Source organism: Zootoca vivipara, chromosome 4, assembly GCF_965207765.1.
Source record: "Zootoca vivipara chromosome 4, rZooViv2.hap1.1, whole genome shotgun sequence".
NCBI lineage: Eukaryota > Metazoa > Chordata > Lepidosauria > Squamata > Lacertidae > Zootoca > Zootoca vivipara.
Window position 1 is genome coordinate 49,231,256 of NC_142587.1, and position 22,740 is coordinate 49,253,995.

The window sequence follows — 22,740 nt, forward strand, 5'->3', positions numbered from 1 at the left end:
TTGACTTCCAAAACGTTTGGAAACCAAAGCACAGCTTTTGATTGGCTGCAGGAGCTTCCCTGCAGCCAATCGGAAGCCCCATTGAATGTTCGGCTTTTGAAAACTGAAACACTTTTGGGCGCCGATTTGTTTGGGATCCAATGTATGACTGTATTCATACTTGGAATCTTATTTTGGATCTTTAGCATGACATGAATTAGGATTGTACATTCTGGCTAAGCAAGTGTGACCCCCCTTACATATTTCCTATCAGCCACAGAGCATGCCGAATGGTGATTATAGGAGCTGTAGTCGTAAACATCTGGAGGGGCAGAGGCTGCCTAGGTAAAAACTTTTCCTGCATCATTGTTTTTAACACACAAGCTTAAGACAGGAACCTCCAGCATCAGAACAAGCTGGGTGGAAATACAGCAGAAGATACTTCAGGAGGTTGTAGCAGCGATCACCACTATAAAAGAGCTTGTAGCGGAATGAAAAATTAAAATGCTTTTTTTAAAAAGCATTTTAAACATGGTACTTGTTTTGAAGCCTGTGAAAAAAAATCAAGAGTTCCTGATGGTGCTGTTTGAGCATTATGATAGAACCAGACAACAAGCATAAAATGTAGTTTACCCCCCCTTTTATTGTACGTTAATAAAAAAAATAGAACCAACTGGAGACACTACTGCCCTACACATGAACACCAGATTCCAGTATCATTTAAGAAGCACTGGTAAAATAAAAGTGTGTGCCCGCTGCCAGAAAGGCAAGAGTGGGTCAAAGGATCATTAGTCGTCTTCTGATTTAGGTGATGGAGCTGACCAAATGGTGTGTGCAAGAGTTCGATGTCACCCAAAATCCTACCTGGCTTTGCATGGAGAATAAACTGCAACCCACAAGCATCACCCACTTCCAGTACTTTCCATGCAGAAGCCACAGCAACTTAGTGCATCCGAAGTAATCTTCCCTGTCCCATATTTTTTGGCCCCAAGGCAAATTTAGAAAAAACACCTGCACCTAAACAAAAAAGCAAAAAAGGACACATAATTAGCAGATGAACAAGCAGCTTCAAGGCTGCATCCCATTAAAGTACTTTGGCCACAATAACAGATTTCAATAAAACTGCATGATATCCCCTACTCAGAAATTAATGCACCCATCTCCAACACACAGGAGCAGATATGTGATAAGTAGTCGCTATGTAGGCTCAGGCCCGAGGCCTATGGCAGGAAGGCTTCTCAAGGATCACAGACACAATCGTTGGAAAAACAGAAAGTAAGTTTATTGCTGACGGCAATAGGCACAGTGGAATAATTTCAAAAGGCTGAGCATGGAGCATCAGTACTCTGGATTTATACACCCTTTCCAGGCAGCATTAGGCATTACATATTCATATACTGAAGCAAAATTAAGCCAATAAGCTTGGACACAACCCTTCCTTTGTCCTAATAATAATATTAATATTATTATTATTAATACCCCACCCATCTGGCTGGGTTTCCCCAGCCACTCTGGGCGGCTTCCAACAGAAAAATGAAATAATCTATTAAACATTAAAAGCCTCCCTAAACAGGGCTGCCTTCAGGTGTCTTCTAAAAATCTGGTAGCTGTTTTTCTCTTTGACATCTGATGGGAGGGCGTTCCACAGGGTGGGAGCCACCACCGAGAAGGCCCTCTGCCTTATAAGATTACTTCTCCTTTTTCTTGCAAACGCTTAGCATTTCTGTTATATATCCATATAAAGCACATATAAAGGTGCTGTGGTATGTGTTAATAAAGCAAAAATACCCTTTCTTATCAGACATCCTGCTGGCGACCGTCCAACTAGAACATCCTGACATCCTGTTGTATGAGCATCTTACCTTGTCTTGTGACTATGATGCCCAGAACATTCCTTCTACCAAATTGCAAACTGCAAACACAGCTAAAATAGCAAACATCAGCACTAAAGCAGAGCAAGTAAGAGACACAGAGAAATGTGACTTTCTAATGAGGCACAATGGCAACAATTAGGCACATTAATTAGGCACAACCTCTATTGCCTGCTTGCCACAGCTATTCTTTGCATGAAGAGCATGGCAATCTTGTAAAAATAGGTCAAAATATGACTGCTCCCCCTTCCCAAAGTTGGGTAAGAGAGGTGGGGTTCTGGGAAGGAGGCAGGGAGGACTCCACAGCTCTTGTCAGTCTCCTGCCACCTCCCCAGCGCTTACTGGCTTTGGGAAGGTGTCCCTTGGCCCCTGCATGGGGAACTGGTTGAGCTGATCTAAATCTGCCTCTGATGGAGCTTACAAGCATAAAAACTTTTTGGGTGACAGTACTCAGCCACACAGCACTGTTTTTTTGCTGCCCATTACAACCCTTTTGTGCTGCCAATTTTATCAATTTTTGAGTACCCACACTCCTTTTTGAAAACCAAAAAAATACTACGTATATTGCTCCCCCCCCTTCCATTATCCTGAACAATTCAAACTGATGGCATCTAAGTCAAAGTGGCTGTGAGGCAGTTTGTCCTTGAGAAGTTTAATGCGTAAGACACAGCAGGGCACGAAGGGTTCTTTGCGAGTAAGCAGGTGCTTCACGAATTGCTGGTGATGAACCACACCTTTTAATAACAGAGATGTAATCTACCAAATAGCTGCCTAGAGCACTAGCCTTCCGGAAGCAGCAGCAGCACACGTTTTTAGCCAAGGAATCTTGCTAAGTGGTCCCGAGCTTGAGCCAGACGATCAATGCGGTCAGACAAGAACTGCCTCTGTTCAGCAGCATCTGTGCGCTCCTGGATCAGAAGGCTCAACTTCTCCTTTTCCTGCAGGAGCTGGAGCATTTCATTCTGCAGCTTATCTCCGTATTCCTTGAGGATGAAGTACTGGATAATGAGGGGAATTTGGGAAGAGAGACGATTGGCTGCACTCTGAAATGAAAAAAAGATGCATGCACTGCAATTACTAACTTCCACGTATGGGTAATTCTGTTTCTGAATGAGCAGTGGTAGAGAATGATAGGCTTCGGCAGTCACCCAGCACTGTCTTGCTTGAGGGGGGAATAAGTGTGGAATAATGGCAGGGGAGAAAAATTGCGACTGAGCAAAATATACTCACTGCTGGAGATAAAACATTGGGTGGCCATAATGGCATCTGAGCCTCATGGGGGCCAGGCAAGGAAGGCTAGCATTGTAACCTCACAGCACTGAAGATGTCATGTGGTCCCCACACCTTGTGGGAGGCTTTGACTTAATGTATTTATAAATGAGGCTCACAATAAACCAGGAGTATCTTGGAATGAATGTGATCATGAACTCTCAGTTCAATCTGATTTACTATGCAATATTCTTATTAATTATAATCAGTCAAACTGGTACAAATGATATCAGTGACCGAGGCTGCAAACCTGGGAGTAAGCCCCATCAAATTCAACAGGACTTACTTCTGAGTAAATAGGTTCAGGAACGCCATGTAACTCACCTTGAAGTATGCCTCCAAATGAAAAGCTGTTTCAGCGATTGCAGTGCCTTCTTTAGCTGTCTCTGTGGTTTTTTTCTCCTTTGCAGCTTCCTTTACAGCTTTTAAGTACCACTGGTAGAGATTGTCCTGACAGTATAAGGTCTGCTCCATTGCAAAATGGATCTTGACTGCAGCTTCAGCTTCCTTTGCTTGTTTCTTTCTAATACTTTCAATTCTATTCTGTGATAGGCAAAAATAACAGACATTCCCAGTGATGTAGCCTAGAAGGAATCACACCTGGCTATTCCATACAGAGATACTGGACATAACACTCCCACATGTACTCCCCATGACCTTTAATCTCAAATTGCCTTCCTTTACCACACATTTCACTCAAGCTCCCTAAATCCACTTATTCTGCAAGCTTGCCTCCAGTGTAAAAGACTACAACAAATGGAAGCTTCTATGTGCCTAACATTTGACCATTTCAGGGGGACTCTCTGCTTCATTGCATACAAGTTCTCTTGCTTTTGCTAGCTGCTTGTGGAAAACTAAACTTCCACCCCTCCTCCAGCTTGTGAAATTTTTCCAGCACTGCCCATCCAGTTTCTACAAACAGAAGAGCTAGATTAAAAGGAAAACGATGCAGAAGAACAAATGCAAACGTGGTATATGCACAACTTTGACACACACCAAGCACCAAAGGAGTGACACAGACTAGACCAGTGTGTGGATAATAATTAGGGCACAACTTTATTCATTACAGCAGCAAGCAATATATCTCTCCTGATCATGAATTGCTGGTCCCATCCCAACCTGTCCAGTGAGTTGAATAAAAGGGAGTGCCACAAGCCAAGAGGCACAGAAGATGGCACGATCCAAGACAGAGTGAGATAAATGAGATGAAATTAACAAGTCAGGAAAATAGCAGACTTATTCTAACAGCTGGACAATGGTTCAACAGATCACAAGAAGCGGATATCAAATTACACAGAAATTAGGGCCCATATCCAACAAAGCATTACTGGGCACTAGCTGGTATCAATAATGGGTAAAGCAAGTTATGAGCACAGGGAATGGCTGAAAAGTGAAATATTATGAACTCATCCTCCCAGCTGCTCAAAAGGAGGAGGTAGTGAGGAGCATTCATGTCACACTGATCTGTAGTTTAGCATGATGCCAGAATACAAGTCAATACCTCTAGACATGATCCAAAAAAAGAGAGAAACCAACCGCAACAAATAGCAGAAACAAAACAAATGGGGATTGTCCTACCATGACAGTACCTAGGGCCAACTGAATGTTACATTATCATAACTTTTTAAAATCTGCTCATGTTTATTTTGATGAAAAATAAGCCACATTGAGCGAGCAACCCAGAATGTGCTTTTCCACTGGGTGAGGGATGCACTCTATCCTCCATACTGTTTACTGCTAAGGAGGGGGATGATTTTCAGCAGAAAACTGGTGACAAGTCCCAGTGAGCATGTTTCAGGTGTGGGCCGCACAGCTGCTTTTTCTTTAGAAAAGGGGCAAATTCCAAGAATTCACAATTTCCCCCGAAATGAAACCATAGTTTAGCCCATCTTTACATGTAATCATGGCTGGCTAACAGCAGATGGTAGGATGGTTTCAGGCAGGGACACTCCTTTTAGATTATCATGTTTACCATGTTTCCCCCTTTTTAATACGTAGCCATAAAGTAAGCCATGGCAGCATTTTTTAGGAGTTGCTATATATACACACACACACACACACACACACCCAAATAAGACATACCTCTCATACCGTGTACAGTGAGACCGCCGAGTGCCCCAGCCAGCCAGCGGGGCCTGGAACTGGCTGCTGCAGCGGCAAGCCACCTGCCGGAACAGGCGGCTGCAGAGTGGAGAGCTCCGCAGCGCCGAGCGCTCGGAGCGCACATCAGCGCCGTGCGGAGCGCCCAGCCAGCGGCCTGGCCTCTTCCTGGCCCGGCCGAGGAGGCCTGCCACCCCGCCACCAGAACAGGCAGCTGCAAAGTGGAGTGCTCCGCAGCACCGAGCGCTCGGAACGTCCAGCAGCACCGGGCGAAGTGCCCAGCCAGAGCGGCAAGGCAGAACGGCGGCCGGAGGCCCGCTGGCCCTTCTGCACCACCGGAATGTTGTGGGCCACATGGCCTGAGGCATAGCGGCGACGGGACTCCCGCTGGCCCTGCCAGGGTGACGGGCAGCGGCGGAAGCCCTGCTGGCCCCTTCCGTGCCGCCGGAACGTTGTGGGCCGCATGGCCCAAGGCAGAGCAGCGGCAGGAAGCCCATGGGCCCTTCCGCGGTGGCGGGGCACGAACGGCGGCGGGAGCGCTGCTGGCCCCTTCCGCCCCGCCGGAGCATCGTGGACTGCATGGCCCGCTGCCAGATTTTTGTGGGCAGGGAAGCGGCAGGCAGGCGGGCTGGGCGATGGGACAGTGGCTGCACTCAGTGGGGCCGGTAGTGGGCTCAACGCTGGCCTGCGCCAGGGGCTCTGGCTCAGTCTGCTGCCAACGCACGGCGCCTCGTCGTGGCCGGGATCTGGGTCATGGTTGAGTGCCCTCCCCTCCCATAGCAGTGCCAGGGACGAGGCTGCCTCTGAGCATGCACAGAGAGACACCCCCTTCCCATCCCCCCGCCAGTCCAGTGCCGGGGAAAAGGCGTATTGGAAAGCCGGGGTGGGTTTATAGCTCGGGATGGGGTGGTTTCTGAGCATGCACAAAGCGCCTCCCTCGCCGCTGCCTTTGCACTTTTTCCCTTGTCTCTTTTTAAAAGAAGTTGCTCCCCAGGGTGGGTCCATAATAAAAACCGTAATAAAAACCTAATAGAAAATTAAGACATCCCCTGAAAATAAGACACCTTGCGTTTTTTTGAGGAAAAAAAGTTATAAGACGGTGTCTTAAAAAAGGGGAAACACGTTAGATTATGAATGGGGGAAGCTCAGGAAAGGCAGCTGCTCCACACATCCAAGAGAGTTTTGATCTGCATCATACCATGTTGTTCTTACCTTGGCTTCCACATGAAGATAATGAAAATCTTCAAAATGGCTTTTAGCAATCTCCATAAAACCTTGACGCACTATTTCTGAAAGGAGAGGGGGGAAGAGAATACACCAAATGATCAGAATCTGTGTAGAAATTTTTTTTCTTGCTTTCCCACATGCATTTTGGTAAAAATGTTGCACACACCCAAAGCATTAACAATTGCATTCATTTTTCCTACAGCCCTTTTATAAAAAAATATAAATGTTGGAGGTTTCACAGCTCAAGCAAAATCACTTACATTGCATGTGCTTTTATTATATATACATAGTATTTGAAAACCCCTTTCATATTTTTTTTGTTATGTATAATCAATCTTCCTTATTACCCACCTTTCAGCCTAAAGTCCTATGGCGGGTAAAACTGCAACATTTAAAATGATTTAAAACAATGTACACTGTCCCAGTAGCCAGAAATCTGAATTTAATAAATGGACTTGCCTGTAACTCTAGTTAGAATGTCAACAGCTGGCTCTTCTAGCCTGGTGATATGATCCCTTATCTCAATCTCAAACGTCTTGTAATTGATAAATCCAGAAAGCTCTCTGCCACGATACTGATTTTCAAATTTCCACTCCTCATGGAATAGGGATTCTTGAACTGCAGTAAGAACATTTTTTTTAAAAAAAACAACAACACCAAAACCTGTCACGGATTTACAAAAAACTCAGTAAATCACCCTGGGAAATCGTTGAAATCGGGATAGGGTTAGGTTTGTTTAATTTACACCAGGGCTGGCCAACACGTCGACCGCGGTCGACCGGTAGATCCCCAGGAGGCTTGCAGTCGATCGTTGGCTCCTAGGAGCACCTGGCCCCGCCCCCATCTCCTTCCTGCATTTTATGCTGCTCCGTGGAACAAAGAGCAGAGCTTTTGCATCCAGTGGCCCCTCCCTTTCCCAAAATTTAGCCTGGGGCTAAATGGATTATAGGAGGAAACGCACACGAGTACAGGAAGGAGCCCCGCGTGCGTCCGAACCTAGGAAAATGTGTGACGTCTCTTAGGAAACTGCGATCTTAATCATTGCTAAGAAGCAGCAGGGGGAAGGTTTGTCTCTCTCTCCCCTGCCCCACCACCCTCTTTTGCCCCCTTTATTTTCTTAAAAGATTGTGGATGCAAATGTCAGAAAGAGAGATGGTGTCTCTCCTTTATTTAGGAACTTAAAGAGTGAAAAGAAAGAGGGGGAGGGGGAAACACCCACCCGATCTTTTATGACCAACCCACACCCATGCAAACATGGAGACAGTTTGCAAAAGGGGGGGGGGGGAGTTTATTGCCGCTCTTTGCAACTTGATCAAACTTTTTTCTGCCCTTGTTCAAACTTTCCCCTGCCATTGGGCTCGGTTGCTGTTGCCTTTATTTAACCAAGAAAGAAGGGGGTGTGTGGGTGTATGTGGGTGAAGAGCAGCCATGGAAAACGTGGTGGTTGCTCTTCTCCGTCCTCAGTCAAAGCCGAGCATCCCTCCCTCACCCCACTCCCCAGACTTCCATCCCTGCAGGCAGCATCTCCCCCCCTCACCCCACACCCCAGTCTTCCATCTGTGCAGGCAGCATCTCCCCCCCCCCTTACCCCACACCCCAGTTTTCCATCTGTGCAGGCAGCATTTCCCCCACCTCACCCCACACCCGTCTTCCATCTGTGCAGGCAGCATCTCCCTCCCTCACCCCACGCCCCAGTCTTCCATCCGTGCAGGCTGCATATCACCCACCCCCTCTCCTCCCTAAAAAAAAGCTCAACAACTTTGAGCAGAACCCCTAAAAAACGGGGGTAGATCACTGCCAGATTTTAATTCTGAAAGTAGATCACAGTCTCTTGGGAGTTGGCCACCCCTGATTTACACCATCATTTTCCATTACAGGTTTAGGTTTCTTCCTATTCTAAGTGTTTCTAATGGAGCTACCGGTAGGAGCCTTGCAGTTGGTTTAAAAGCAACCAAAGACCCTCCACTGCTTTCCCCAGGTGCTTGATAACTTAAAAAGCTTAGGATGTGTCCTGCTAAAACCTAATCATGTATGTAGCTCCATCGCCCCTTCTATTTAAGGTTGATAAAATCTCCAGACAAGAATAAGCTGGACTTAACAACTTACCTGAAAACAAAGTTCTTTGTACAGCTTTTTTTTTTAATGCACACACCTTTTTATTTTAAGGTAGACATTTCTAATCCTGGAGACTCAGTTTAGAAGGGACATGTGATGCTATCAAAACAGGAGCTGTTCTAGACACAGACTATTCTGTACTTACTTTTTAAGCCACTGCTAGCAACTTTTTCGCCCCATTTCTGAAATTCTTTACGAACTTTGGTAAACAGTCTGGCTTCATTTCCAGACAGTCTTTCTTCTCCTTGTACTGTGCTTCCAACATCTGCATTAAACCACCGGATTTTCTGTGAAAACAAACAATTTAAAGAAATGCAGTTAGGTTTGTTGATTATAAAGACAATTTGATTAGCGTTTTCCCCCCCCAAATCTGAACAAAGTATTTTTTCAGCAATGAAAATGAGTGGTTATTTTTGTTGCAATGTTAGCAATATTAAGAAAGTCCTGCTCTTATTAGTTTTAATTTATTTTAGTCTATTCTATTGTGGCTTTAACATTCTGAATGTTTTTCATTATGGTGTAATATTTTTAGCAATAATTTTATTTTGTTATCTTTTTGTAAACCAATTTGAGTTTCCCCCCTACAATCAAGCAGTATATAAATTTTATGAAATAAATAAATAAATAAATATGTTGCATACCTCAATTCAACTCAGACAACAAGTCCATGTTAAAATGATCAAGCAAATTGCCTGGCAACCTGTCCAAGCAGACAAGCACACATTCATCCAATTTTTTGAAAAAGTATCCAAAATTTGTTCCAGAACTTGCCTCCATAAATGTAAGGAGCAAAACGTACAGAGAGCCCCCTCCCATCCTGAGGAGCAGCTCCTCCACCAGCAGTAGTTCCAGCGGGGAGGGGAAAGAGTCAAGTGAGGAAAGAGGAAGGAGGAGACGGGGCTCTGGCAGCATAGGAGAGCCCCTGCTGCACGTGGGAGAGGAAGAGAGCGAGGGGGGAAAGGGGGAGAAGGAAAACAGGGAAAGGAGGCCCCTTTCCCCTCCGGTTCCGGAATTACGCAGGAGAAAACACGGAAGGCAATTTGGCGTGCCCAGACTCTTATGCTGGAAGAAAACGCGGAGCGCGCCATTCCAGGGTTCCGGGTTCGGACTAGACGGGTGTATCCTGTATAGCTCTATCACTGTAAATAGACTGCACATAATAAAAGCATGAAAAGGCCAGAACGTGCAGCGTCGTTACTCTAGAGTAGTCGCAACGTGCACCCTGTGACAATAAAGCTATGAGAAATGCAATCATTTTGGAACTGAATGGCTCATGTAAGAAAGAATGCATATGTCTTAGTTGACTACAGATTGTCAGGCCCCAAAAGTGTGGGATAAACAACCAACAAATATGAATGAATGCTCAATGAAGACTGGACATTATCTAACCTCCGTGTAAGCTTTGCACAAGCATATCAGGACTATTTAATAAACAGGTTATCTGAAGGAGGCCTAAGATTAGTTGAATGTAGTCACTGGAAGTATTGATCCCAGAAAATAATTGAGAATATGTAAGAGTATGTAAGAATGCAAATGTGTATCCATTATGAAGGAAGTACCACTGAGTTCAATCAGGCTTCCTCCCAGGTAAGTGGGAATAGAGCACGGGTCAGCAAACTTTTTAAGCAGAGGGCCGGTTCACTGTCCCTCAGACCTTGTGGGGGGCTTGACTATATATATTGGGGGGAAATGAACAATTTTCGCTCACCCGCAAAGAAGACAGAGTCGCCCGCCAGCCTGCAAGCAGTGGCCATAGCCACCGCAACAATTCACCTGAATGCCATGGGAGGGAGGCAGGCAGGTGGCGACAAAGGAAGTGGCATGGAAAAGGGGCGCGGAAAAGGAAGGAAGGGCGGACTGAGGAAGAGGGAGGAGGAGGAAAACGCAGCAGCAGCCGGCAGTCAGCACCACATGCCCCCTTCACAGCACTGCCCTGCTGAGGTGGGCGAGCCAACTCCCGCTGTTGATGGCGCCCGGCATGGGACAAGATTGCTCTGTCCCTGATGAGAAAAGCCCCACTGTGTAAGGGAGAGGGAGGGAGAAGGAAAGAATGCACGTGCTGGTGAGCCATGCGGCAATTCCCGGACCGTCCGCGGGCCGGATCTAGAAGGCAGTTGGGCTTGATTCGGCCCGCAGGCCATCGTTTGCAGACCCATGGAATAGAGCTACAAACTATGTTCAGTTCTTGTTGGTACATAACTATACTAAGCTTTCTCCCCCTTATGAACTCATTACATAACTTTCCAGTAGGCAGAACAGAAAAGTAGCTAAATGGGCTGTACACAGAGTGAGGTAGGTCAGAAACTCAAATGACAAAAAGCATCTTCGATTTACAGCAAAGACAGGTTCATGACTAAGGTTATCTTACATTGGCTACTGGTTCTGGATGCCTCCAAGGCTCACATACTCTTACATTGACAGGTGTTGTCTGCATAACACGATTAAAACTAGGAAAGTTTAGCGCGAGTCCTCATCAGTGTACTTACATCTCTTAAAAAATACTGCCTCTCACCATCGGATCCTGGCGTGCCTTTGCCATATCTCTGCATTTCAGCATTTGTTTTTTGGAGCTGAAAGCTTATTTGCTCTTCTAAAGCAGGCAAAGATTTCTAAAAAGATAAAAGAAAGATGTACAGTGGTACCTCGACTTACGAACGACTCTACATACGAATTTTTCTACTTACGAAGGGGGCAAATGACCAAGCGCTTACGAATTTCTTCGACTTACGCTGCCCCGCGTTCACCACCGCAGCTGCTCTGCCGGCCTTCTGCCGGCCTCGCGCAATCAGCCGCCGCCGCTGCTGAGCGCACGATCGCGCTCTCCCCGCCGCCACTGCAAGGGCGGGGATCGGGGCCGTGATCGCGCTCTCCCCTCCACCGCTGCAAGGAGTGGCCTTGGGGGATTGGGGCCGTGATCGGCTGCTGCTGCGGCACGCGCGATCGCACTCTCCCCGCCGCCTCCGCTGCTGCTGCAAGGGCCAGCCTCGGGGGATCGGGCCCTCACTGTCCCGTGCCCGGTGCTGCCGCTGCAAGGCCGGCCTTCTGCGCCTCGGGGGATTCGACCACCACCACAGGCCGGCGCCACCTGCCATAGGGCTCAGCCAGCCTCCTGCTGCCCCGCGCTCGCTGTCCCTCGCAGGCCTCCTGCTTGTCTTTAAAGTGCCTTTTTTGAAGGCCCCAGAACGAATTAATCCGTTTCTAATGCATTCCTATGGGAAACATCATTTCGACTTACAAATGTTTCTACTTACGAATGTGCATTCGGAACGGATTAAATACGTAAGTAGAGGTTCCACTGTATATAGTGCTGGGGAGGGGGGGACTTGTAATGAGTAAAGAAACTTTGGGGTTGATGTTTCATTGTTCTTGTTTTTAAAGTGTCATTTTGCTAACTTACGGAAATGTGTTCCACAAGCTCACTTGTCAGTTTCTCGGCTAGTAAGGGGACTGTGGCTTTTTTTTCCTGTAGAAGGATACTGTATGGGAACAAAGAAAATGTTTACTAGAAAATCTGGTGCTAACAACTGCAGTTAAACTCACCAATGTTATTAGTGTTGCATTACGTTTTACACAATCTTACTTTGCTTCCTGTGAAAAGTGTGGTTGATAAATATTTAAGTAACTGTAATTATACTATTATATTTTTAAAAATCGCTCTCCAGTCTATGAGTACCTAAAGCATTTGTGTTTCTCGAAAAATGCTCTCTCTTCCTTGATTGCAGAGGCCAAGGTCATGTTGGAATGGATATCTTGCTGCCCACGACATTTCACAATCATATATCCCTTTTTCAAGGGAATGACTTGGTTTCTCACTATGTTCACAACTGTCCCCTCAGTTCCTCTGTCCATCAGGTCAGGTTTTGTCATGATCCCTTGGGATGAAATGCGGAAAGACATTAGGAAAAACCCCAACATAATACAAAATGGCAAAGACGACACATAATTGAATACAAGTTCTCACTTGCAGAGAAATCATCTTGTCTGCATTGGCAAAATCAAGGGCTCAAAAACCATCATGCAGGACAAAAAGTTATACTTTCTTGCAGTAGAATTACGCAAAATATTATGTCTTTGAACCAGGGCCAACTGAAACATTATGAAGAGACAGCTGCATCAGGAAGCAGGTGTCAGGGAGAACCACCACTTCTCCTGAATTCCCCAAGCTAACTTTCAGGTGCGATGAAGTATGTTGTCCCATTGCCAGTGCTGAATAAAGTCCACCTGCCAGTCCAGCAAAAGTCTCTTTAGAATTAGGGACCTTTAATAAATAATAATAATAATTTATTTATACCCCGCCCATCTGGCTGGGTTTCCCCAGCCACTCTGGGCAGCTTCCAACAGAAAAATAAAATACAATAATCCTTTAAACATTAAAAGCCTCCCTAAACAGGCCTGCCTTCAGATGTCTTCTAGAATCTGGTAGCTGTTTTTTTCTTTGACATCTGATGGGAGGGCGTTCCACAGGGTGGGCGCCACTACCAAGAAGGCCCTCTGCCTATTTCCCTGCAACTTGGCTTCTCGTAATGAGGGAACCGCCACAAGGCCCTCGGCGCTGAATCTCAGGGTCCGGGCAGAACAATGGGGGTGGAGATGCTCCTTCAGGTATACTAGACCGAGGCCGTTTAGGGCTTTAAAGGTCAGCACCAACACTTTGAATTGTGCTCGGAAACATACTGGCTTGTCTTCATGATGAGGAAGAGAGGAAACTCAAGTGAAATATAAAGCCTTCCAAGTTTTCATGTGGGTTATTGAGATAAAGACTATTTAAGGGACTAAACAAATAGTGACCATGAACCATTTAAAGCAACAACAGCCTTCAAATACTGACATTTTGGGATCTGAAAAGCATGTTCTTGTTTCAACAGTGCAAGATTATCAAAGGTAAGGGGAATTCTTTTGCCTCCTTACCTAGTGTTCTCTCTCCATTTGGATCCACCTCCTGGGCCATTTTCAGTGCCTCTGTTGTGGCAATATCAACATTACTTGGAATCACCACTAAATTTATTGTCTCTTGTTTATCAATAAAATTTTTAATCAACTTTTTGATCTGCAATACAATGAAGACACAAAGAACTGCTGCTAGAGCTGCTGTATAGTTATTTCACTGGTTGATAGAAAGTTGCCTAGGGCCAAGCTGAAGCCAATACAGGAGTCAAGGCAGGATCTTATACTGGGCAAGATGCAAGGCTGAAAGAGGACTAGGGCTGCCAGTTCAGGAGGGTAGGCAGAAAGCACCAGGACTGGGAGCTTGCAATAGGCAGCAGGAAAGCAGCAGAAACCTAGTAAAGAATGCAGTACACTTATGGAGAAAGCTCTCTTGGGCAAGATAACTTGGCGTTTTACCTGATCTCCAATATTTACTGGCTGATTACCTACAGCCACTCTTGCAATCCCTGGTAGATCAATCAGAGTCAAGTCTGGAACTTCTGGAGATCTAATTTCAAGGCTAATTAGTTTATCACTAATGCCCAATCCATCACCAGCTATTATGTTCTGAGCTGGAATGAAGAAAGCAAGAAAAAAGTTTAACATCAACATTTCAGATACTCATTTCATAGGACTGGCAGCATCTTCTGGCTACCATTTGTTATACAACACAAGTGCCAAACTTGGCAGGAAGGAAAACTCTTTAGAAAATCAGTATCTTATAATTAGTGAAGTTATGAGACTGGAAAGGTTAATATAGCTTAATATATTATATAGTTAATATAGTTAACGGAACCGTTAAAAGATTTTAAAAAGAAAAAGAAAGAAATTGTGGATGTTAGATTGACTACAATGGAAACCACAACACTCACCTTTTCTTATTTCTATTTCTACCATTGAAGGATTTGCAAGTTCCATATTTTTTTCCAGGTAACTGATTTTCCCATGCCATTTTTCACCAGGCAGCAGCTTTTTTAGCCTGAGTTCTAAGGGACATCTGGTGACAATACCTGTTCATGAAGAGAACCCAATTCATTAAAAGTATTCACAGAAACATCCGAAGTGAATTAAAAGATTCACAGAAACTTCCTAAAGATTGCTAAAAACGGGCAGAATCCCATGGATTATGATGAAATGACACCTAGTTCTAGAGTAAAATCAGCTCCTAAAAATGGACCTCCATAAATAATTTGAGCAATACTGCAGATGTAGGCAGCTAAAGATAGGTTATCTTAAAAAATGTTTTCCGCTTAACCTTATAGGTGAACAGTGCCATTTCCCCCCTGATAATATTACACCAAGCTTTTTTAAAATCAATTTTAGTTTCTAAGAAATGACAGACTTCTAACTGGTAACATTGCTTTATTTGAAGTGTATCCGAACCCACCAAGATGTTAAAATAACGCAGGCAAAGACACCAAAGAGAAGGTAACTTCAGAAAATAAAGATGCCTCTCACAAAGTAGGAACACCAAAGTTAAAAAATCTCTGAACTTGCACATCCTCAAAGGTTCCCAGAAGGACATGCCAGGGGGAATTCTCACCACTGCCTCTTGGAAGAGCGACTCCAGAAAGAGCTTCCAGAACTGAGCTTTTTCCTGAGCTCTGATCGCCAATCACTGCAATTGCTGGCAATGCCAAGTCCTTCTCCACTCCAAGGGCTCTCAGAGAATCAATGAGGTCAATACAAGGGCGGATCTTCTCTTCGTATTGGTTGAATAAGGTGTTTTCTGGTTTCTGGTTAAAAATACATACACAGTTCACTTCCATTTTAGTACGTATGTGGCTCTATTCACACATCACCTGAGCTGTGGTTAATGGTTTGCTTTGAATAGGGAGAAAACTCCTGCTTTGTTCCTCCCTTAGCGCAAATGGGACCACAAAACACAACCTCTGAAGTTATGTCTAAAGTGGGGGCTTGTTTCATTTGAACAAATCATGATGAAGAAACAAAAGAACCGCCCATGGGTCAGATGTAAAGCTAAGAATTGTATATCAAACACTGAGTGACACTCATAGGAGCAGCTTGGATCAAAAGATCACTGACTGAACACCCACAAAAAGTAGCATTGGTTCTAGACCAAGCTATGCACTTGTTTTTGCATCTTACTCTTGGGTTTTCATTTCTTTCTGCAGGGAGTTCCTTTTTACAGAAAAGTTTTTCTGCATCTTTTACTTCTTTATAGCATCAGCAGCATTCCAGGTATCACTTAGTGAAATTCCCATTACAGGAATAAACATAATTTGGTTCTGTTTCTCAGAGTCTCTGTTATTTACAAAACTTTTCACTGGCCATTAATAAACAAAGCAAATAAAGCAACATCTTTCTCTCTTTTTAGCCATTTGGCCAGAGACCTAATGCTGAGTCATTCACATACATTGGTTTTTGAACAGCTTAGTTCTTGGATGTTTTGGCTCCCGAAAGCCACAAACTTGGAAGTGAGTGTTCCGGTTTGCAAACTATTTTGGAAGTAAAATGTCCGACAGGGTTTCTGCAGCTTCTGATTGGCTGCAGGAACTTTCTGCCACACTTTGGTTTCTGAACATTTTGGAAGTCGAATGGACTTCCAGAACGGATTCCTTTCAACTTCAGAGGTATGACTATACAGTGGAACCTCGGTTTATGAACACCTCGGTTTATGAATTTTCGGTTTATGAACGCCGCGGACCCATCTGGAACGGATTAATTCACTTTCCATTACTTTTAATGGGAAAGTTCGCTTCAGTTTATGAACGCTTCAGTTTATGAACAGACTTCCAGAACCAATTACACCCATGTTTCGGGTTAAGTACACTTCAGGTTGAGTACTCCGCAGACCCGTCTGGAACAGATTAATCCACTTTCCATTACTTTCAATGGGAAAATTCGCTTCAGTTTATGAACGCTTCAGTTTAAGTACTCCACGGACCGTCTGGAACAGATTAATCCACTTTCCATTACTTTCAAAGGAATTTGGGGGGAGGAGGAGTGTGGGGAAAGAGAGAGAAGCATGGGGAAAGGGGTGGAAAGAGAAAATAAAAGAGAAAAGTCACTATCAGGTTTGGATTGGAAAACAGCCTTGCATCCTGTGGAATACACTTCAAATGGTAGATCTTGTTAAAGGAAACCACTTTTTTATCATTCAAACAAAAGGTCAAAACACCCCAACATTTAATTGTTATTTCCTCCGTTGTGTCATCAAAAGGGGGCAGGAAAAAGGACCTTATACATTTTATGAATGAGATGGGATTCTAAGACTGAGGAAACCCCTTTCTCAGCTCTGGACTTCAAAGGTGCTATGTGTTTACACTTTCAATTGACACTCTCAATTGGGAGAGATCAGATAACACAATAGGTGTGCATTCCAAACCCGCTGATGTTACAATGGACTGATCAACGAAAAGCAGCCAGCAAGGAGGCTTTACTTTAACAATTAATATAAAATTGAGATTTTAACCGATTCACAAAATTCCAGTGCCAGCTCCCCTCTGCTACACAGAACTCATAAATAAAGCGAACCAAGAGCACTCGACCACCCTCCTACCCCTCTTTCCCCCCTAGGAAAGAGACGAGCCCCCACCCCTTACACACCTCTCCCGCTCGTCCCCACCTCCACCTCCCGAGCAGGAGAGGCGGCAGCAGCAGCAGCAACAACACCATTTCAGCGGCTCCTCAAAAGCTGCCCTTTCTCGCAGCCGCGCCTGCCTTTCTCTTTCCCAGCAAGCGTGTCTCTTTAACCCCATCAGGGCTGGGCTATCCGTGCCTCCGCCACCCAACTCTTCCAGCCTCGGCAAGTCCACCATTTCGGAGCCGGCGAGTGGGAAGCCCCGATAGGGTTAAAGAGGCTGCGTGAGCCAGGCAGGGGCAGAGAGCTGCCTGGCTCACACTTTCTCACTTAGAACGGCAGTTAGCCTCGCGCTCAAGAAAAGCCGGAGCGCGAGGCGGACAGGGCACCGGGCGGCGGGCGCGCACCGGCCAGGCTGGCCAGTGCAGCGCCCCCGGAGCCACAGCAAAGCTGTAAAGGAGCCGCGGGTTGCCGACCCCAGGCCTAGCAACTTGTTCAAGGCCATTTACAAGTTTCTTCTACAAGTAAGAAAGCAAATAAGTTTCATTTACAAGTTTATTCCAACAGGACCATGTGCAGCATTTGTGTTCCTTATCATTCTCAAACGTCACTAACGTAGTTGATTCATAACCAGTCTCCTTCTAGAAAGGGACAACACACCAGGCAGGTTACTTTCCATGAGAAAGATTCCCTCTCACTCAAGACATCTGGCTGTCTAGAGAGGCAGACAGTGGCCTCCCTTGTGGTTTCCCCTCTCCATCCATCCTTCCTTCCCCTACTTGTCTTGTAATGGGTCCTGTTCCAACATCTGCTCCCTGAACCCTCACACAGGCTCTTATGGCTAGGAGCCTATACTCTTGAAAGTGTGTGGGCAATACCTGTTATCAACTCTCCAAAGCCAGAGGGCTGGCTGAGTACTTTGGAAGTCGAACGGAATCTGTTCCAGAAGTCCATTCGACTTCCAAAACATTCTGAAACCAAAGAAACTCCTGTTGCAGCTAATCGGAGGCCACACCAGATGATCAGGTTCCAAAAGAATGATCGCAAACCAGAACACTCACTTCCAGGTTTGCGGTATTTGGGAGCCAAAATGTTTGACTTGTAAGGTGTTTGGGCTTCCAATGTATGACTGTAGTTACAAGCAGGGCTTAAGGGAGAAGCAGCAGGATAAATTTCAGAAAATAAGAGTAATTATGCAGACCCAAATATTTCAGGTTACAGGTAGGTAGCCGTGTTGGTCTGGATCGAAGTAAAATAAAAAAAATTCCTTCAGTAAAATAAAAAAAATTCCTTCAGTAGAGCTTTCAGAGAAAGCTCATACCAAAATAAAAACTTAGTTGGTCTTTAAGGTGCTACTGAAGGAATTTTTTTTCCAAATATTTCAGATTTTCTTGGCCAGTAATCTAGATGTCTGAGGCATACAATCCTAGATTTGTTTAGTGTCAAGAATGCACAACCTTGACTAAAAGGTTGGCTCTAAAATGCAGGATTTCAGTGCTAACAAGGTGCATATTAACTCAAAAGACTTACTTTATTAGGTTGGTTTTTTTCTCCCAGTTGATTCACATCCTCTTTTTTTATGGGACTGAACCCGAAGCCTTCCTTGTTTGATGGAAAAAATACATTTGTTGCAGCAAAGTGTGGTATAGGTCTAGCTTCTTCTGGCAACAGTGATGGGATGGTGCCTATAGTCCCATTTTGTTGCATTCTCCTTGGGTTATCCATCTCCTCATCTGAAGAGTGTCTGTTCCGAATTTTCCGAGCGCGCCGGTCAGATGGAGTATCACGCCGGGAAAAGGGCATTTAGTTCTCTGGGACTTTTCTTTATTGTTTCCTGAAATGATATTAGACATTTTGCTAAGAATAAGAAAAGCTCAAAGCAGTGATGGGGGCTGGATTGGAACTGTGGATGTGGGTGGGTGAAAATGGGGCATGCACACATTTGTGGAGAGCAGGAAGCAGAAGATACACTAGAATGATTTGTCTCCACTATTCTCAACTTAACTTGAATTTAAATACAGTGGTACCTCGGGTTAAGAACTTAATTCGTTCTGGAGATCCATTCTTAACCTGAAACTGTTCTTAACCTGAGGTACCACTTTAGCTAATGGGGCCTCCCACTGCCTTCATGCCGTCGCCATGCAATTTCTGTTCTCATCCTGAAGCAAAGTTCTTAACCCGAGGTACTATTTCTGGGTTAGTGGGGTATGTAACCTGAAGCGTCTGTAACCCGAGGTACCACTGTATTGTCCTACTTTTGTGTAAGTTTTTAAGGGCAATGTCAATAATTCAGTCTTTGTCCACTAGGTGGCAGGTTCCTACCTTCTACCCTGTTGTCATTTCTCAATACAATACATCATTTTCATTCAGTTTCCTACACAGTTCCCTCAAGAGTTTGCTCAGTGCTAAGTGGTGATGTTCTCCCATACTTAAAAAAAAGTTAGAGAAATCAATGAGGCCTAGACTTCTAGATAATTGACAGCTGACTGTGTGTGAAACAAAGGACACGGGTACAGGAGGTGTCTGATTCATATTCTGCTCTAACCACAAGAACAGAGTTGTGCAAAAAGACTGCCATGTAACGCAAAGAAAGCTGCTAGACAAGCTGATATTTAAAAGGCAACCCTATTTTAGTAACTTGCCAAAATCCTCTTCCAACTTTTGTAATTTTCCAGTATTTTTGAGGAATAAACACATGCACCTGTTTTTTGTCAACTACTGTGTAAATATTTTGCACTTTGTATCATGTTCATAACGTCAATGGCACAAAGGTGCAAGCTGATTCTCCTGACATGCATAGCAGAAAAATAAAAGATGTCCTGGCATGTGTTTCAAATGATTACCTTATGGTCTGATTTCTACAACATTTAATTCAAAGTTGGGAAAACAACAACACAGCATGATTACATCATTACACATATGATGTAACTGTAGTAACATAAGATAAGCAGCTGAATAGTATAATATATTTTGTTGTTCCTGGACATTGTATAAAAATCGATTTTTATCCCATTTATCTGTTGTCTGTAATGCATGCTTCCATTTACAGTAAGCCGAATCTGATAAAATGGCAATGTTCCCAGGTTTTCTTGTACCATTCTTACACTAAGGAAGTTCTCCCACATTTTAGAAAACAAATGTTTAGCTAGAAAACCAGTCATGTGTGTAGGGGGAGAGGGGAATCAGATCAAGATCATGACACTGGTGGAGGGGCTTTAATACCCCTCCCCCCCGGCCACTTTCTCCTACTTTTACATACACTGCTGCTGAGTCTGCCTTACAGGGATAAACATGGCAACTCTGCTAGAGGGGGGATTTTAACTGAGAGAACTGTGGGAAAGACTTACCCCCTTCCCAAAGCTGCAGTTTTTAATCTGATTTGTTTTCATTACAGCAGCTGCGGGGGCAAACAAACATAGGAGGTCCTGATCGCAAATCTCCTGCTTTATATTTAGTTTGTGGTCCTATACACAACTGTGAGGAGGATTACTCAAATTATTACTTTTAAAACATGGTTAGAGAACCTTTAAAAGCCTGGAGGCCACATGAAAGTGAATCAGCCTGAGATCTTTTGATGAAGGGGTGGTATATAAACCCAACAAATAATAGTAATGGTAACAACAACAGCAGGAATGATAATGATCTATTCCGGAGCATTCTCCCACACCATCCTCACGTCTTCCCCACACCAAGGGGGAATCAAGCTCTGCATCTGCCTGGAACCTTTTAGCACAGCTCCAAACAAGACCCAGCCAACGCCCCAAACTACAATGAGCGTTCATATCAGGTGAAAAAAGGGCTTCAGCCAGAAGAAGGCGGGGTCCCCCTGAGCGCTACTCGCTTCTGCCACAAGCGGCGCCAGCAGTCTTCGCCTCTCTGAACCGGGCAGCCTGACTAGCCCTGAGCGGAGCATCACTTCTGGGCTTGTACTACATGACCACGAAAGAACGACAAGCCGACTGCGTCACCCAGGCTTTGTGGAGCTCCGCGTGCCTTCCTGAGGGAAACTGAGCCCCCTTCCATGGGCGCAGCCAAGGGTTCCCCCCATCAATAAAAAGCAATACGAATCTGAGGTTCTGCACCCCCTAACCAAAATCCCATGCCCCCTTTCTTAATCCCAACTTCACTTCCAAGAGAGTAACCCTCCCACCCCCGTATCCAACAGGGCTTCTGGCTGAAGCTCAGTTAGCAGCGTTAGGTTTTCCACCTGCTGCGTCTTCCGCTTGGGAAGCGCCGGCTGGGGCGCGAACGCCGAGCGCAACGGGGCCAATCAACGCCGCCCTTCCGCCCCCCGCTCTGCGGCGACCAGACCCCAAGCCAGGGGCCCGAGAACATGGCCTTTCCCTCCCCACGAAGCCTTTATTCGTCCCATCCAAACTTAATGGCTGCAGCGCCTCCAAGGACCGAGCGAGGTCTTATGGCTCTTCCAGGAGGGAAGGAAGGGGAGGTGGGGTCGCAGCCAGCGTCGCCCGCCCTCTTCCCACGGGCTGGTTTGGGACTGGCATAATACGAAATCTCTCCTGGAAGCTTTTTTGCATATAACTCGGTTAACAGCAAAGAGCGGAAAGGATCGAGGGGAAAAGTTACCTTTACGGAACGGAGATATTGGGGTGGCGATCTGTCCCGCCGCCGGATCTCTGGCTGTTGCGTCCAAGCTCCCCACCCAAGTAACCGAAACCGAAGCGACTCCGAGTCCGTCTTCTCCGACCGGCAATTTGGCTTTATCCCTCGCCCCGCCTCTTCCCCGGGACGAAATCTGGGGAAATGAAACTGAAAAGTAAAATCTGGGACGAAATCTGGGGAAATGAAACTGAAAAGTAAAATCTGGGACGAAATCTGGGGAAATGAAACTGAAAAGTAAAATCTGGGCAGAAACAAAAGCGGGAAGGGGCAGTTAAGTGGTCGGATCCTGCTGGCAGGCTTCCCAGAAGGCACCTTGGGGCCCGATGCCGGAAAAGGGGCTTAGGCCCGATCCCTGCATCTTTACCTGCTTATACCCCCTCCCGCCTTCTTTGTAGGTTTGGGGTGCATGATGAAAGTTGGGCCCGCCCAACTGCAGTAGGTTCTGGATCAGGAAATATCTTGCGCGCTTGAGCTGGAAGAGCATCAGATGGAAGAAAAATCCAGAAACACTGCAGAGATGCTTCCTCACCCCACCCGAGTAGGGCTGACTATAAGAGCAGTGGCAGCCGAGGATAGCCAGCTAAATGGTGATAGGATGCACTCGAAGCATGATATAGTTCATATTTAACAAATCCACATTTTAATAAATAAACAAATAAATAAGTTATATAGATGCAAGGGGGGAGGGGTTCGACCCATGGGGTTGGTTGCAGGCCCAACTTCATTGCACTTCATTCCCACTGAAATCCATGGGATTTAAGACATGACAATATTTCCCTTTGATTCCAATGGTACTGAAGTTCAGTTTCCTTAAGATTGCAATCCTAACACCACACAGCTGGGAATAAGTCCCACTGAATTCAATAGGACTTGCTTGAGTAGGTATGGCTGGGGTTGTGCTGGCTGACTGGGTTGAACCCACCTGCTAGTATGTTATGTTTGTCTCTGTTGTTAATATTAACTTTCAGGAGGAAGTTGAAAGCATTCCTCTTCACCCAGGCATTTGGTGGCTGGAGAATACTGTGCCTGGCAACCCCAATATCATTGGATGGAAGACCATTTTTATAACTGTTAACTGCTTTCAGG

General features: G+C 45.3%; 1 protein-coding gene across 2 annotated transcripts; it reads right to left on the reverse strand.

Moving 5' to 3' along the window:
- Positions 1-1,239: 1,239 nt before the first annotated feature.
- LOC118085300 (interferon-induced GTP-binding protein Mx2-like) lies at positions 1,240-21,752 on the reverse strand. 2 transcript variants are annotated; one of them, XM_035115817.3, is made up of 14 exons: positions 21,619-21,752; positions 18,562-18,865; positions 15,031-15,223; positions 14,360-14,497; positions 13,905-14,059; positions 13,470-13,608; positions 12,235-12,433; positions 11,959-12,037; positions 11,048-11,170; positions 8,707-8,848; positions 6,906-7,064; positions 6,432-6,508; positions 3,444-3,662; positions 1,240-2,893 (listed from the first exon to the last, which is right to left on the reverse strand). In XM_035115817.3, the coding sequence occupies exons 2-14, from the start codon at positions 18,832-18,834 to the stop codon at positions 2,663-2,665; spliced, it is 2,127 nt and encodes a 708-aa protein (XP_034971708.3). In that variant the 5' UTR covers positions 18,835-18,865; positions 21,619-21,752; the 3' UTR covers positions 1,240-2,662. The 2 variants fall into 2 exon arrangements, with proteins under 2 accessions (XP_034971708.3, XP_088523999.1); XM_088667873.1 differs by lacking the exons at positions 18,562-18,865; positions 21,619-21,752 and adding an exon at positions 17,058-17,152.
- Positions 21,753-22,740: the final 988 nt, after the last annotated feature.